This window comes from Musca autumnalis, unplaced genomic scaffold (genome assembly GCF_047663935.1).
Source record: "Musca autumnalis isolate F117 unplaced genomic scaffold, ASM4766393v1 scaffold_4, whole genome shotgun sequence".
Lineage (NCBI taxonomy): Eukaryota > Metazoa > Arthropoda > Insecta > Diptera > Muscidae > Musca > Musca autumnalis.
The window spans coordinates 115,054,654-115,072,952 of NW_027411977.1; the positions used below are offsets into that span (position 1 = coordinate 115,054,654).

The 18,299-nt window shown below is 35.0% G+C and overlaps 1 protein-coding gene across 3 annotated transcripts in view; it reads left to right on the forward strand.

Moving 5' to 3' along the window:
- Positions 1-18,299, forward strand: part of LOC141402856 (acid sphingomyelinase-like phosphodiesterase 3b) — a 767,718-nt gene that overhangs the window by 477,563 nt on the left and 271,856 nt on the right. For all 3 annotated transcript variants that reach the window (XM_073984889.1, XM_073984890.1, XM_073984891.1), the window contains one exon: positions 11,360-11,428. In XM_073984889.1, the coding sequence (XP_073840990.1) occupies positions 11,360-11,428 (69 nt within the window). The remainder of the gene's footprint in view (positions 1-11,359; positions 11,429-18,299) is intronic.

Below are 18,299 nucleotides of genomic sequence, written 5' to 3' on the forward strand. Positions count from 1 at the left end.
AGAATGAATTTATCCACAGCTATCCATATAAATACACACATGCAAAGCATAAACAAATTTCGAAACAAAAAAATTATATTGTACTGGGAAACAGTTTGCAATACGAACTTACTTAGTACATAACTAATTGAACAAAGGAAATGTGCCAATATCTAAAGCTGTTACCTCCTCTGTGTGACAAAATTGATCATAATTTAGTGAAATGAAATTAAATAAAAATTAGCCAAAGTTTATTTTTGGATTTTATTTTTATTTTTTAAATGACATTTCGCTATGCAAAATGTTTTCCTCTGAAGAATTGTGACTTAACCGGAATTCAACAAACCAACAACAGTGTTCAGTTTTCTGCTCTGCTTAGTCTTATGCCACACGGTGAAACTTGCACTAAAAACTTTTTCATTTTTTAGGCGTCCTTAGATCGAGTTCCTCACTACAGCAATTTCGCAGGACGCATAATTTCATGAAATTTATTTCATCGTTTGGCAGGGGGCTTGTGAAAATCCAAAAATTGTTATTTATGGAAACAAGGTTTGAACCTGCGTACGTAAAATTGGGGAAGATCATTTTTTAGCCATAAGAAGAACTCTATTGCTTTTGGCGAAAACCGGTTCAAATTTGGATATAGCTCCGATTTGAGGTATTTGGTGCACCAAACACTCAAATTCTGTCCAATATTGTTAGAATTTGGAAAATGTCATCTATTTCAGACTAAAAATAAATGTGCCAAATTATACTGAAGTCGGTGCAGATTTGGATATAGCTCCCATATTTATATTCGTCCGATTTCATCTATTTGGTATACCAAACACCTAAATTCCGACCAATTATGATGAGATTTCGAAAATATCACCGAATTCAAACTGGAAAAAAGTGTTCCAAAGTATACTGAAATCCCATATATGTATATGTTCGCCCGATTTGAAGTATTTGGTGCATAAAACACAAATTCTCTTAATTTTTCACTTATATTTTCGGCCGATTTCATGTATTTGACGCACCAAACACAAATTATACAGACATTTTGAAGATATTTGGAAAATGTAACGCATTTTGAATTAATTTATTTACACTGTGCACCGAATTTTTGGCAGAGCTAATTCTTTTTTGGGGATGAAAGCCCTTGGTGAGTATATTAACTCGGAACTCGGAAGTTCGACACACGGCGGATCTGTCCTTCGGGATTCTTAATATACTCACCAAGGGCTTTCATCCCCAAAAGGAATTATCTCAGCCCCAAATTTTCACCTCCATTTTGTGTCGCAGTGTTATTAATAGAGCTGTATGTCCTAAGGAGATTATATTGATCTAGAACAAATTTCGACAAATTATATTGAAATCGTGGTGGTGTAGGTTGGGTATCATATAGTCGGGTTTTATAATAAATTTGTCAATCCGTTTTTAGCACATCGAAATATTCGTCGGCGACCCTATACCGTATAGTGTCGATAATCCGGACACCACATGTTTCGGCGATATCCGGATTATCGAATTGTTCGGATTACCGAGTAGTCACAAAAACACATAATTTTGTAAGTTGAAATCATTAATATCGGACGTATACTAGATAATAACCTGACATCTAAAATGGTTGCGACCATTTTAAGCAGCTTTCCTGGCTACCAAATTTATTTTTAATTTTACACCTCCAGCGTAATTTAGGTGACAATCCAATATACAGGTAGTCTAAAACTTCTCTATAATTGGTGTATATTTTTTCATATATATTTTTTTTCAAGGATATAAACTTTGTAGCCCATGTACACATATTGATTTTCAGTGTCCATGGGACAAGAGCCTTTTACGACTTGAGATATAACTGCAGAATTTAAATGCACTCATCTAATTATGGTGCATATATTTTAGCCTTTCTATGAACACCAGAAACTGACTTTAACTTGTCGTCCAAACCAAAAAAGGCATTGTTTTATATAAATGTTACCGCCTTTGAATAAGACAATGGAATATAAATCTATTGGTGGTATAATTACAAGAATACAATACAACAATCCGTAGTTGCCGGTGGTTTTGTATATCAAACAACGAAAATAAAACGGGTCCATACGTTTTTTAAATAATTTATTGAAATTTCTATACAAGAAGTGCGATTCTCCAACTTTTTTTGTGTTACCGAAAAAACAGGAAGCGAGTTATTTTATTTTTTCTCAGGTCCAAAATTTTAATGAAATTCCAAATTTAGTGGACTATATATACTTTTGTACCCGCTCGTTACGTCCTTTCAAGACTTTTTTTTATTTTTTTTTTTATTTTTTTTTTAATTTCATGGGTTAAAATGTACTTTTTTTCATACTGTTTCAAATAATAATTATCGTTTTTTCACACAAATTGAAATTTTTTAAATATATGAGTTTTCATATGAGTTATATGGGGGTTTTAAATCCAAGCATAGACAAATAAATTTATAGACGAAGGAATACTCAATTTTGCCGCAATCAAGTTACTCAAACACGAAAACTCAAAAAAGTTCGAAGACGATTTTTGCGGAAAATGGCAATATTTTCATGGATATTTTCGTCTAAGGATATTGTTCCCATCAAAAACTAACCCCATGTAGCCTTTTGCCAGAACAAAATATTTATTAACTTGTATTTTTTGGCATTTTATTTTGAGTTTCTTTTTCACAAGACTCAATGCGAACATACTCAGTGAGAGCTTTCCGTCGTCTATAAATTTATTTGTATAGGACCCAAGGAGTATTTTTTTTATTTTTTAACAATTTTTTTTGTGTGTGTTTTTTTTAATTAAAAAAATACATGAGTTTTTATATGATTTACTATATGGGGTTTTTAAAGCCAAGGAGTATTTTTCTAATTATTGAAAAAATTTTATTTGATATTTTTTTTAAATATAAAAACTCAAAAACACTTCCTTTGTTATGCAAGATATGAAAAAAAACTCAAAAATTTGAAAACCAAAAAGTTCGAGGACATAGAAGCCATTTCACAGTCGATATGTCTGAAGAGCTGTCCAACTCGCAGCGAAACTAGTCACATAATTTAGTGGCTGTGTGGGTTCGAGTCCCTGTCTTTCCTTTTTCACTTGCAAAAAAATTTCGATCATCAAGCTTAACTCTAAATGAGAAAACCAATAAAAATCATTAAAAATAATCTTTGCCCTAACAAGCCTTGAATTCCTCTGTAACTACGTTGGTCGTTTTTGATGCAAGCTATTTATTATCTGACCTCTAATTTCGTGCAAAAATCTGTCAGTATTACAATATAACTGCGACCTCTAACGTGATTATGGTTATACTACAACAATTAAAACTGTGGGAACCCTGTATAGACTAGGCTGTAACTACTTTATCTGACCGCGTACATCAGAATAATTGACATCAATGGAAAGGTCAAGAGCTCCTCTTCTTAATATAACTTACGGGGTTGAAACATATCTTCCAGGAATAATACTACAAATGTTACCAATTTTCACATAAACGTTTTGGTTCATTTCACCACCTAAATATCTCACGATCAACACCAAAAACTAGTCGTTTATATTCTGGTGGCAACCCGACTTCAATTAAAAATGTCGTGAAGATCGATCGGTTCATAATTGCGGCCTGGAGTTTGATTACATTTTTAACCCTCCGTCATGCACATGTATCTGGCCAGATATTTTACGAATTCAACAGCGATTTAAACATATTTCTGATTCAGCTAGGGGTTTGAGTCTCCAGGTACCCTCTAAAAATATTGTAAGGTATCGTTTTATGAAAAAACATCTAAAAAAAACAACAACAATTTAATTTATGTAGATTTTTTCATCTATACATCGTATACGTAGCGCATGTATCTGACCAGATACACACACATTTTGCTCCAATCCGGTATGCCTACAACATTCGAAATCAGATTATACATGTTTTAGTTGCTTACCTGAAGCTTTGTGAGACATTCTTAATTAAGAATTAATTAAAACTTACTTTATAACTACTAAATTTAATTGAAATGAACTTTATACCAATTCTTGTTATTTTTTTGACATTACGAGTAAACACAAAAATACAATTTTTCTTGATTTATTTCTCATATTTTTTACACGGGTTAAGCATGTACTAAGAACAAAAAAAGTGAAAATATATATCTGCCTGGCGTGATAACAATACAAGAATATAATATTATCACTAAAATAGCATATTTTTCGTATAAATGTACTGAAATACATACTGTATCTGGCCAGATACATGCGCTACGTACGTGACTATTGAAACATGTGCATGACGGAGGGTTAATGGACGGACGGAAGAAACACATCTCAAAATCGCTTTATCTCGTCGAGATATGTATTTTGGTATACCACATTGTGGGACCTACGAGAAATATTTGGCGGTGCTTCATGAATTTTCCGAAAAACAAACTTATAATATTGTTTCCACATTTTGGTGTAGGGCATAAAAGAGACGCTCAGCGCAAAAACGGCCTAACCCACAGGTTGAAAAAATCAAATTGACTATAAAGGTCTAACCGGAACCTTTTGAAATAAATACTAAAAAACTCCATATTGCATTGTTATAGGAAGTAGTATAACCTAGTGTTATACAATGCAATATGGAGTTTTTTAACTATTTATTTCAAAACGTTCCGGCTAGATTTTTTTAGCCTGTTTGATTTTTTTGAACATGTGGGTTAGGACGTTTTGGTTCTGAGGGCCTCAACATATATTTTTTCCGTTGAAAAGTTATAGAGTTATGACAAGGAAAAAAGGATTCAGAACCACTGTGCGGCGTTAATATTCCCTTCATCATATGGTAGAGGGTTTACATAAGCGACTTGTCTAGAACAATAAAAAATAAATTAAGCAATTAACGTGCTGTTTTTGGTTATCCAAAGTATACAAAAAGAAACAAGGGAGTCAATATTTTATGTTTACGTGAATGAAACACTGAACTATGTGGACCGGTAGTCGTTTATTCTTTAGTCATTCCTTAGTTCAGTAAACTATACTGAACTATATCGACTGACCTTTTTCATACGCTCTTTTCAATTAAAGGCTCAACTAGGTCCGTTCGTGAAATAAAACTCTCTTGTGGTTGGGCAGTGGGAAACTTGTAATTACTAAGCTTGTATTTTGTGGTTTTAGGTAAATGATCATTATGTCACGTTGCACTAAACTAAAATATTACACTAAACAGTTTACGTTGATTAAGTTTTGCTATAAAATCGATAATGTTGCTGCACCTGCAATGTCCCCTGAATTTTCACTACTATTAAATGTCCAATCCACATCACAATAAAATGTGCCTTTAAATTATTTTTCACCACATAATTGTATAGAGCATAATTTATTTAAAACACTATTTCTCCACATTTTTTATTAAGCTGCTGGTGGGTGCACTTTGATGTACGACAGAAACATTGCCCAAAGAAGTGAAAGAAAGCCTTTCTTTCTGTCTTTCATTACATCTGATGACATTGTCGTTGACAAATTCGTATATTTTTCATCATACCACATGCATAAAAACATCAACACAAAACGTTATTGTGTCGTAAAGAATGAGACAAATTTGGAGACAGACGACCGACGACCGACGACGACTGTGCGAAAATGTGTTGCAATTAACGTCACATCAGTTAAAGTTGTCTGTTGTCGTCATTTGTTGAAATTTGTAGAAATTAAATGTAGCAAAGAGGATCAGAGCTATTGCCATGGTAGTTGCAACACATTGCACACAGTTATCTTTGATTGTGAGTCTCTGCTCCATTTGCTGTCCTTTCACACCTTCGTAAATGCCATTTTCTAAATGAAAAAGGAAATAACTAAAAAATATATCTCCGCATCGCTTCCTAGAAACATTCCGCTTTATATTGTTTTTTTCTTTCTTTCTATCTACTACATATTTTTTAATACGAATGTATACATATTTACAAATGTATGTTTGTACTGTTATGCAGTGTTAGACAGAAATCCAGCAATTACACTTAACGAAATGTTACTTGACAAGTTAGTATCTAGGTTAGGTTAGTTTTGTGGTTGTATAAATAACTACCCAGCAAACCAAAGTCGGAATAAACATCCGAATTCGATCCGAAAGTCGGAAGAAACATCTGAGTTCGGATGCGAATTCGGTCCGAACTCTGACCGAAAGTCATATGGTGTGGTTGACGTGTTCTCTGATCGAAATTCGGATGAAAATCGGAAGAATTCTGATTAACTATAGTATGAATTTCTGATTTATTAACCGACGTTCGGACAGATATCGGTCCGAATTCGGAAGAAAAATCTTATAAAATTCGGAAGTTTTCGACGACTTTCGGACCGAATTAAAATTCAAATCCTTACATTTGAATGTTTGTTCACCTACTATAAACATATGAAAGGTTTTAATACCATTTTACAGCCAGTTTATATTATAGATTTTTGCCGGGTTAACCTTCTTTATGAGTACTTATTTGACATAACGGAATTGACATTTGAAACCCAGTAGGTTTCTTAAATCCGTACGTCCCCACCAGCAGTGGGGAACAACAAATTTATCAAGAGAATCTGTGAAATATGTAAAACAATTTTTATTAATATATGAAAAAATGCATGTCTTCCAAAAGTTGATATACATACATGAAAGTATAAAGAAACTTAACTTTGGCAATATTTATAAAACATATGACTTTCCATGGAATAGCGTTGAATTTTGACGAAAAAAATCTTTGCCTTTATTAACTTTATACAAATAAACAAATGTGTATACAACGGTTCACTATGAATGATCTTTAAACACTATCATGCATCAACACGCATAACAAAAATAAACCAGAAATTAAAACCCGAGCACTCATTTTTTCGTTCGCACTTCATCGGCACATCAAGAAATACACACAATTTGCCCAACATGTGCGAGAGCAACGTTCTTTTCTTTCTGCTTATTTACAATGAATATAGCCAAAGTAGCACAAGAGAAAAAATAAAAAAATCCCTTCAGAGAGAGAGAGGGAAAAAAGTTCGTCAGACTAATCGGACACAGTTCGTACCGAATTCGGTCAGACGTGGCGGAAAAAACTTCCGACTTTGAGCAGACGTGTCGGACGTCCGACATTGTGTTTGCTGGGTATATAGGTAAGTTTGCTGCGTATATAGGTAAGTAAGTAAGAGATGCACCAGTGGTTAGCACACCCACGTCGCACCCAGCGACTCGTGAGCTAGAGACCTCGAAAACACCACATTCAATTTGTCAACGGTATTTTAAAACCCCCCTGAACGCACTGCGGAGTAATGTTGCCACACGTTTCATAGGTATTTCAATCATCATAATGAGTACATATATTTTGAGAGACGAAAGATATTATTTTAATGTGTTGGATGCCTGATCCGAGGATCGAATATCACTTTGGACCATTTTCATGTAGCACTCAAAGTTCCTAGACGTATAAACGGGTTTTTGGCATCAATTAATAAGCGTGATAAATATAAAACAGAACCCTTCAATTTTTTTCTATCCATCCGATTTCAGGTATTTTGATTAGATGTAATTTGGCATTTAGGGTTCAAAGTGGTCAAAAAACTTCTCCACCAAAAGTTCACGATTTCAGATATTTTGAAGTTTTTATACACTCAACCATAGTATAGAGGGTATACAATTAACTTGTTTTTCAAAGTCAAATTCGAAGATGGGCTATATCGGCCCAGGTATTGATAAAACACCTTATAACAACACCTGCCGATTTTCGGTATTTTGAAGGATGTATGTAGCTACATTTTTTCCACTGAATTAATTTGACATTTGAGGTTCCCTGCAGTCACGAAACTTTTCCACCAAAAATTGTCAACATGGGTCCATGTTTCGGTATTGCCCCAAACAACGTTACCCTCAGATTTTATGTATTTCTATGGTTTTAGCTACAATTTTTAATTGAACTAGTTGTAATGTGATATTTGAGGTTCCCAGTGGTCATACAATTTCTCAATCAAATATTGTGCACATAGGTCTATGTTCCGATATTTAAAATTCCCTGCAGTCATAAACTCTTGTTTAGCTGCATTTTTGGCCGAACTACCTATAACTTGCCATTTGAGATCCCCAATGCTCGCAAAGCTTCTCCATAAAAATTATTTTGGTATAGCTTCCATATAATGATACCTCCCCAATTTCGGTATTTTGAGGATTATTATACTACCCGTAATTTGAGGTTCGCTGCAGTTATGAAACTTCTCCACCAATATTGTCAGCATATGCCCTTGTTTTGGTTTAGGCCCATATAAGGGTAACTCCCGATTTCCGGTATTTTGAATATTTTATAATTTGTCTAAGTAGGCTGCAATTTGGCAATTAATTTTAAGGTAATTTTAAGTTTTTATTCACCTTTTCAGCACTGTTTGTGAGCACTATGCACCGTCACTCCAGATTGGGACTTTCCAAATCATAGAATCGAAATCAATCGTGGCGCCAATGCAAATAGTTATTAATTTGTTTTTAACTTCCACATTTTCTCCGCGTTTACCTGCCAGACCATCACAAATCTTATTATTTCCTACTTTGATCAGAGTAAAATTCTGAGTCGTTCTATGTATGTCCGTCCGTCTGTTGTAATTACTCTGGCATTCACAGAAATGGAGATAGAATGGCTACATGGGTCCACATTTGAGGTTCTCAATGATTACGAAATTTATCTACTAAAAATCATCGGCATATGTCCATGTTTTGATATAGCCGCCATATAACGGTACCTCCCGATTTTCGGTAATTTGAGGATTTTAGCTACAATTTTTAACCGACTTATCTGTAATTTGATATTTTAAGTTCTCAATGGTCACGAAACTTCTCCAAATCGTCAACTTATGAAAATTTCTTGATATAGTACATATATGACGGTAGCTCCCGATTTTCGGTATTTTAAGAATTTTAGCCACAATTTTTACCGAACTGGCAGCAATTTGGCATTTTAGGTTCTCAGAGGTGACGAAAGTTTTCCACCAAAAATCGTCAACATATGTAGGTCCATGTCTTAGTATAGCCCCATATAACTGTACCTCCCGATTTTTGCTATTTTGAGGGTTTTAACTTCATTATTTTACGGAACGTTCTCACTAAAAACTTTTAAAATAGTTCAACTTTTTGGTATAGTCTCCCTTTAAGCGGACCTTCCGGTTTTGGGTATTTTCATCATTTTATCTGTATTTCTTGACCGAACTTGCTGTAATTTGACGTTTGCAGCTTATATTGCATACAACACTTCTCCGCTAAAAGTTGTCAATATAGGTCTATGTTTTGGCAAAAGGCCGATATGACGGTACCTCCCGATTTTCGGTATTTTGAGGTTTTGGCAACATTTTTTTGACGGAACTATCCGAAATTGTATATTTGAGGTTCTCAGCAGTCACGAAAATTCTCAACCAAAAATTATAAACCTAGATCCATGTTTTGGTATAGCCTCCATGTAACTGTACCTTCCGATTTTCGGTATTTTGAGGGACGTAGCAACATTGTTTGATGAAACTACCCGTAATTTGACATTTTAAGTTCTCTGAAGTCACAAAATTTTTCCACCAAAACTTGTCAACATAGGTCCACACTTTGATGTATTCCCCATATAAAGGTACCACTTGATTGATCACATTATGGATAGGTAATGGAAATCAATAATCGATTTTTCGACATTTCGATTTTGGTCAAAAACTAAAAATGCGATTTTTTGGTCTGACGATTATTTCAGTTGTCTTAAAACTCGATTTTCGACTTTTTCATAACCTCAGAAAATCGATTATAATCGACTTTTTGTCGATTTCCCCCCAGACAAAAGTCGACTACGATTTTCAAACATTTAACTTCAAAAAGTCGATTAATCGATTAATAGAAAGTCCACTCACCTATTCCTAGACCACATACATATGTTAGATTAGATTTGGGGTATCCGAGGTTGAAAAATTTTTGCACCTAAAATTGTGGACAGGAATTAAACTAATTATTCGATTTTAGTATATAATTTTCCAGAATGATGATGAAAAGATCCACCTGTCTGAAACTGAACTGTTCAGAAAGATGATTTCCTATTGTAACTGAGAACAGCGTGCCAGTTTATGTCAAAGTTTTGTCCGAATATTAAATTCAGACATATATTGAATATGGGGAGAAGAGTTTTGCTTTTGTATTTTTAACATACAGTCTTATCTCATTTTGTGTCTATATGTCATTCCTAGGCATTCATATACCCAAATGGTTATGACTAACGTATTGATTTGCGTCTTGCACCTCGGATTGTGGTCCGCCAGCTCATGCTGCTTTATTATTCTTCAGAAGGCTAATACACATAGAGTAATAGCTAAAGGAAGGTCTTATGTTAACAATTTGACCCTAATGACCCTATTCCTTGTTCATCGGATCCCTGATAACGTTCAGTGTATAAAAAGGATTGGCAACTACTCTAGCAAGCTAACAGAAATGTAATAAATTCTTTAAACATAACATTCAGTGATAAAAAACACACACACCAATTCTTCAACAATGTCAAAGGCAGTAGCAATTGTTCATCCTCTTTATGTTCTTTTGTCATTTTTTTGTTTTGAAATGGCAAATGCAATGAGAAAAAAATGAGTGTTAAAGAAAATATGTATGTGAGCAAAAGTAATACCATGTCTTGAATGCCATGCAACAGTTGTAGAATAAAGTTTACATCCCACAAACTTTCAGACACACTCACACACACCGACGACCATGCACACTTGACTGATGTCATTCTTTTTACGGTTGCGTTATCCTTTGGTGACAGAAAATCTTTTGTTACACTTTGTCTTTTGGGTTTCTTTCATCTTGGTCTCTATTCTTCATTTTTATTGTTGCTCATACCATCTTATGGTCGTATCCGTATTGTCTTCTGTTGTGAGCTATGTTATGTATTGTGTTTTATTGTTGTTTTCGTTTTTTTCTCTCCTGTCAGCAAATTGTACACATAACAAACAGCGTGTTGTAACGTATAACCGTAATGCCATTGTGAGAGTGATATTCTTTTAATGTGGGAGTAAAACAAAGATGCGGTTGTATGTGACAACGATTATTGCAGACTTTGCAAATTCAAGTTAAAATCACTTTAAAATAATTAAATTTTATTTAAGTGAACAACAATGACTTCTGCTAAGCCAACAGTATATTAAGAGCTAATACTTATTTCAGAATTATTTGATTCTGTCTGATAAAAGCAAAAGTGTCATTCAATTTGTCTGTTTAATTTTTTTAAGTTCAACAAAAAAGACATGGAAATATATATATGTAAGAGAAATATAAATAATAACTACCGATGTCAATGTCAATAACTGAGTATAAATGTAACATATTTTCGGGAGGGTGGGAAATTCCATGATGAAAATTTATTGATATTGAATTAATTTGTTGTCTTCTTTTTTCGTTTCGTTGCAGGCTACTTTTGGCATATAACAGATCTTCATCTGGATACAATATATTCAACAGAAGGAGATGTTATGAGAAGTAAGTAATTTTAATATGAACTTATTGTTATCGCTAAATAAAGGCAAAGAAGTAACAAGTAGGAAAAGCGTTAAGTTCGGTCGGGCCGAACTTTTTATACCCTCCACCAAAAATTTCAGCCATTTCGGTGGATTAATATGGCCACAACCTTCAAAATACCGAAAATCGGAAGGTATCGTTCTATGGGCGCTATATGATGGCGTGGACCTATACCTACAGATTTCTGGGGGAAAGTTTTATACCCCCAACGAAGACTAAATACCAAACTTTAGGCCATAATTAATTAGGCCAAAACCTTCAAAAATCGGGAGATATCGTCCTATGGGGGCTATATCAAAACGTGGACCTATATAAACATTTTATGGTAAAAATGTTTCTTAGCCTCTGGAAACACAAAATACAAAGTTACAACCGATTATGTTATCAAATGGGACTAATACATTCAAAATATTTAAAAATGACGCGTACTTTATATGGGGCGTTATATGGGGGCTATACCAAAACGTGGATCTATATAAACCAACTTTGGTAGGAATGTTTTTTGGCTTCAAGAGACACAAAATACCAAATTACAACCAATTCGGTGGTAAAATGGGACAAATATCTTAAAAATTCCTTAAAACGACGACGCGTCACGCGTCATTTTGTATGGGGGCTATACGAAAGCGTGAACCTACATGGCCCGCTTTCAATAACAAAAGTCCTACGTACATATAATAGATTTAGCCAAAATGTCATCTACCTACGTCAATCCGTTCGGACGCTAAAGTGATTTCCACAGACGGACAGACATACGGACATGGCTATATCGATGTAGAATTGCAAGCTGATCAAGAATATATATAGTGTGTGGGGTCTACAATGATTATTTCGAGTAGTTACAAACTGAATGACAAACTTAATATACCCCTCATCCTACGGTGGAGGGTATAAAAAGTAGGAACGGCGTTAAGTTCGGCCGGGCCGAACTTGTTATACCCTCCACCACGAGTTATATTGAAGTAAAATGGAACAATTAGTTTATTTTCGTTGAAATACCAAATTTCAGCAATTTCGTGGATATAAACCGACAAATTCCTGCAGAAAGTTTTTAGACTCAAAGAAGACTAACTACCAAATTTCCGATATTTCGGTAAGAGAATGTGGCTAAAACCAAAAAAAAAAAAAAAAAAAAAACAAAAGTATACTTCTAAGGGGGATATAGGAAGTCGTGGACCTATACGTATAATTCTTTTCTGGAATATTTTATAACCCCATGGAAGACTAAATTATACCTACAAATTTCATATCGTAAGTTTTATACTCCAAATGATGACAAAACAGTTCGGTGGAATATTATGGCAACAACATTCAAAATACCGAAAATCGGGAGGTACAGTTCAATGGGGGCTAAATGGAGGAGTGGACCTAAAACAACGAAATTAGAGGGAAAGTTAAATACCCCCACCGAACACTAAATTCTAAATTTTAGCCACTTTGATGGATTATTGTTGCCATAACCTTAAAAATACCGAAAATCGGGAGGTACCGTTCTATTAAGGCGTGAACCTGTACCGACAAATTTCTGGGTTTTATACCCCAAAAGAAGACTTAATACCAAATTTCAACGATTTCAGTGGAATATTGAGACCTCAACCTTAAAAATACCGAAAATCGGGAGATACCATTCTATGGGGGATACATGAAGGCGTGGACATATACCGACAAAATTCTGTGGGAAAGTTGTATACCCCTAACGGAGTCTAATTACCAAATTGCAGTCATTTCGGTGTGATAATGAAGCTAAAACCTTAAAAATACCAAAAATCGGGTGGTACCGTTATATGGGGGCTATATCAAAACGTGGACCGATATAGCACATTTGCAATACCAAACATCCTAGGAGTAATAAAAACTTCTACACCAAATTAAAAACGAAATTCGGACCAGGGTTAATACCTGGACGTTATTTTGCATAGCAAATTTGAATTCGTTCGACATATTGACTATCTTTTAAGAAAGGTCAAGTGAATATATTGGGCCTACCAGCATGCCATCAGTGTCACTGGAGGGCTAACTGTTAGATTACTTATCTACAAACAGATTACTTATCTACAAACAGATTATCAGGCCACTAACTGCGTATGCCTTCACCGTTTGGTTCGGACCAATACAATGGGAGGATGGGATCTGGCGTCTACCACCCAACAGTGTGGTTTATGATTCCATTGACTTCAGTCGCATAGATAACTTTCTAATGGCGAGCGCTCTAAAGTTCCTAGACAGAGCTGCTACTTTAGATAATATAAAATTCGTAAGGGTCTCCTTTTTTACTCATCTTTTTTAGGAGGACATATAATGTACCATCAGTTTACATTATAAGTATTATTGTAATAAAAATTTAGTATTAATGAAAGGCTGCAGCGAAACTGCTGCCTCCCACAGAATATTATATAGATAAACTTAGAAAAATAAGAAATTATGCTAAGTATATTTAAGCTATATACTTAAGAACTAATGTTAGATAATAAATTATTAAATAACTATGTATAAGGTCCAGATGGAAAAAATGCAAACTTGAAACTTGGACAGACGGACGGACAGACGGACATGGTTATATCGACTTAGAATTTTACCCTGAACAAGAACATATATACTTTATAGGGTATCCGATGAATATGTCGATGTGTTACAAACGGAATGACAAATTTTATTATACCCTCCATATTATGGTGGAGGGTATAAAAAGTAGCTAAGTTCAATTCCAAAGTGTGGTTGCAAAAATGTAGCGTTATAGTTCAATTATTGAGGACGCTAGAATGATCACAGCAGACGGACTTGGATAGTTCGAACCGTTATGTGGGGCTGTACCAAAACATGGACTTATGTATATTGACAAATTTGGTGGATGCGTTTCGTGACGACTGGAACTTCAAATGCCAAATTACCGGTAGTTTGTTAAAAAAGGTAGCTTAATTCGTGAAAATACTGAAAATCGGGCACGGTGCGCCTGAACTAATTTTAAATGGAAAAAGCTTACACCTAGGAATTTTGTGCGGATTCTGAAACTACAATGTTCATATATGAGAAAAATCAAAATAAAAAAGGAATCGCCGGAGCGCTTTTTGAATAAATCGCTATCAAATTTACATTTTTAGGGTTTTTTTAGGTTTTTGCAATTTTGCTTGGAAAATGCAAGTCGTATTGAAAATTTTTGTAGCCGTGAAAATTTTTTACAAGATTGACATTTAGAATATTTTCGTAGGTTTTACCATTTTTGAGATATAGAAGTTCAAATTGGGACAATGCACTGACTTAACTATCTTTAAATGAAAACCGCTTGCACCTGGAAAGAAAATCACTGGATTTTTAAATAAATCGCAGTCAAAGTTCACATTTTTCGTTTTTTATGTTTTCACGATTTTGCTTTTTAAACGGCAAGTGCTACAGAAAATGTTGTAGCAGTGAAAATTATCTACAAAATTTTATTTAGCCCCACTTCGATAGGACTTGCCGTTTCCAAGCAAAGTCGTGAAAACTAACAAATCCTAAAATGTGACCTTTGATCGCGATTTATTTAAAAAACACTCCGGCGATTTGTTTTTTTTTCGATTTTTCTCATCTTTGAACATTGCTGTTTCAGAATCTGCCAAAAACTTCCCAGGTGTAAGCGGAATTCATTTAATGTTAGTTATGGTCACCGTACTTGACATTGTTTTATAAGGAGGCGATACAGTCAGTGCATTGTCCTAATTTAAATTTCTATATGTCAAAAATGACAAAACTTAGGAAAAGGTCGTGAAGGTCAATCTTGCAGAGAATTTTCATTACTACAACATTTTCTTTTGCCTCATTACAATAGGACTTGCGGCTTCCAAGAAAAACAGTAAAAACCAAAAACCCATAAAATGTGAACATTGAATTAGTTTGGAAATCTCTTTTCTCATCTACGAACATTGTAGTTTCAGAATCCGCAAAAAAACATTCCAGGTGTAAGCACCGTTCCTTTAAAATTAGTTAAGGCGCACCGTGCACTAGAAATCCTAAATGTTAAATAATATCTAATTCGGTCTAAAAATTTGGTTAAAAATTTAAGAAAACTTGAAATTGAACTTGACCTGTCAGCAAATAAAATACGCATCATTACACATTTAGCTTTAAGGCTGGCCTGTGCCTCCCCGGAATAATTCTAAAACTTTCAAAATACCAAAAATCGGGAGTACCGTCCTGGAGGAAAGTTTTATATCCCCAACGAAGGCTAAATATCAAACTTCAGTCATTTCGATGTGATAGTGAGGAAAAACCTTCAAAATACCGAAAATCGGGTAGTACCCTATTATGGTGGCTATATGTAGACGTGGACCTATACCGACAAATTTCACCAGGAAAAAGTTATACCCCCAGCGAGGACTAAATACCAACTTCACTCACTTCGATGGGATATTAAGGAAACAACCTTCGAAATGCCAAAATTAAGGGTGTCGTTCTATGGGAACTATATCAAATCGTGGACCGATATACCCATTTTCAATACCGACCAATTTCAGGAGGAAAATATTAAACCCCCCTCGCGGACTTAATTCCAAATTTCATTCAATTCGGTGGGATGTTGAGGAAACAACCTTTTTAGACCCGAAGTATGTTTCAGCGAAATTCGTTTCTGACAATTTGTAGTCGATTTAGCCATGTCCGCCCGTCTATCTGGCTGACTGGCGCAAACAATAACTCTCGAAAGGATCAACCGAATCGAATCAAATTTTGCATTGCACAATATTTTGCCCAAACTTAGTTTAAGTTCGAAGATGGGACATATCGATCTACTCTTTCGGGTACATCCCCCAAGTTCAAAATTTGTCTGTAAAATGGCGTGAACGATATCTCTCGAAAGGAGCAATCGATTTGATCCAATGCACATCGTATTATTCCTTCCACATATAGATCTGGTTTGAGTATAAACTACATCGGTCCACTTCTGCAGATACTTCCCACACAAAATTAGGAAAAAAAGTGACATTTAGGAGCTCCTCTCAGATCGTCTTGTTTTTTTTTTTGAGCAGGATGACTTTGCTGTGTCCTTTACGACGGTAAAATTTTTTCGGGCGCTAGTCCATACTTCCCCAGATAAAAATGTAGAAGCTCCAAGAAGCCCTGACGGCACCAACTAAAATGGCAAATCTGCAAGACAACTCTCGCAGGGTGTTTCTGATTGCTCTAAACTTTGCATATATTATTATTTCATTCAGTCATGATCAGGTTGGAATATGGATTATATCATTCCACTCCTTCAGAACAAAATTCGGAACAAGTGTACAAGATATTTTTATTATTTTTATACCCTCCACCATAGTATGGAGGGTATATTAAGTTTGTTTTTCCGTTTGTAACGCATTGAAATACTCATTTGCGACCCTATAAAGTATATATATTCTTGATCAGGGTAAAATTCTAAGTCGATCTGAGCACGTCCGTCCGTACGTCCGTCCGTCCGTCCGTCTGTGGTAATCACTCTAGCATCCACAAAAATGGAGATAGGACGCTGAAATTTTGGGAAAATGCGTCTTTTGTTTGCAGGCAGGTCAAGTTCGATGATGGGCTATATCGGTCCACGTTTTGGTATAGCCCCCATATAACGGTACCCCCCGATTTGCGGTATTTTGACGTTTTTAGCTACATTTTTTGACCGATTTAGCTATAATTTGACATCTAGGGTTCTTGAGTATCAATAAACTTATATAACAAAAGTTGTGGACATAGATCCACGTTTTGGTATAGCCCCCATATAACGGTACCCCCCGATATACGGTATTTTGACGTTTTTAGCTACATTATCAGACCGATGTAGCTATAATTTGACATTTAGGGTTCTTAAGTGTAAATAAACTTATATATTAGAAGTTGTGGACATAGGTCCACGTTTTGGTATAGCCCCCATATAACGGTACCCCCCGATTTGCGGTATTTTGACGTTTTTAGCTACATTTTCAGACCGATGTAGCTATAATTTGACATTTGGGGTTCTTAAATGTAAATAAACTTATATAACAAAAGTTGTGGACATAGGTCCACGTTTTGGTATAGCCCCCATATAACGGTACCCCCCGATTTACGGTATTTTGACGGTTTTAGCTACATTTTTAGATCGATTTGGCTATAATTTGGCATTTAGGGTTCTTAAGTATCAATAAACATATATAACAAAAGTTGTGGACATAGGTCCACGTTTTGGTATAGCCCCCATATAACGGAACCCCCCTATATACGGTATTTTGACGTTTTTAGCTACATTTTCAGACCGATGTAGCTATAATTTGACATTTAGGGTTCTTAAATGTCAATAAACTTATATAACAAAAGTTGTGGACATAGGTCCACGTTTTGGTATAGCCCCCATATAACGGTACCCCCAATTTACGGTATTTTTACGGTTTTAGCTACATTTTCAGACCGATGAAGCTATAATTTGACATTTGAAGTTCTTAAATGTCAATAAACTTATGTGACAAAACTTGTGGACATAGGTATAGCCCCCATATAACGGTACCCCCCGATTTACGGTATTTTGACGTTTTTAGCTACATTTTCAGACCGATATAGCTATAATTTGACATTTAGGATTCTTAAGTGTAACTAAACTTATATGACAAAAGTTGTGGAACTAGGTCCACGTTTTGGTATAGCCCCCATATAACGGTACCCCCGATTTACGGCATTTTGACGTTTTTGTCAATGAATTGGTTTTGCCCCACATTACGGAACCCACAGACTCCACGTATTTTGAAGCAAACTCGTGATACCGAATTAAAATATTTTGTATACGGCATAATTATTGTGTATGCTGCTTTTTTGGTCAGATACTGAATCAGCACTATTTGTCTAAAACCTGGAAGTTCTA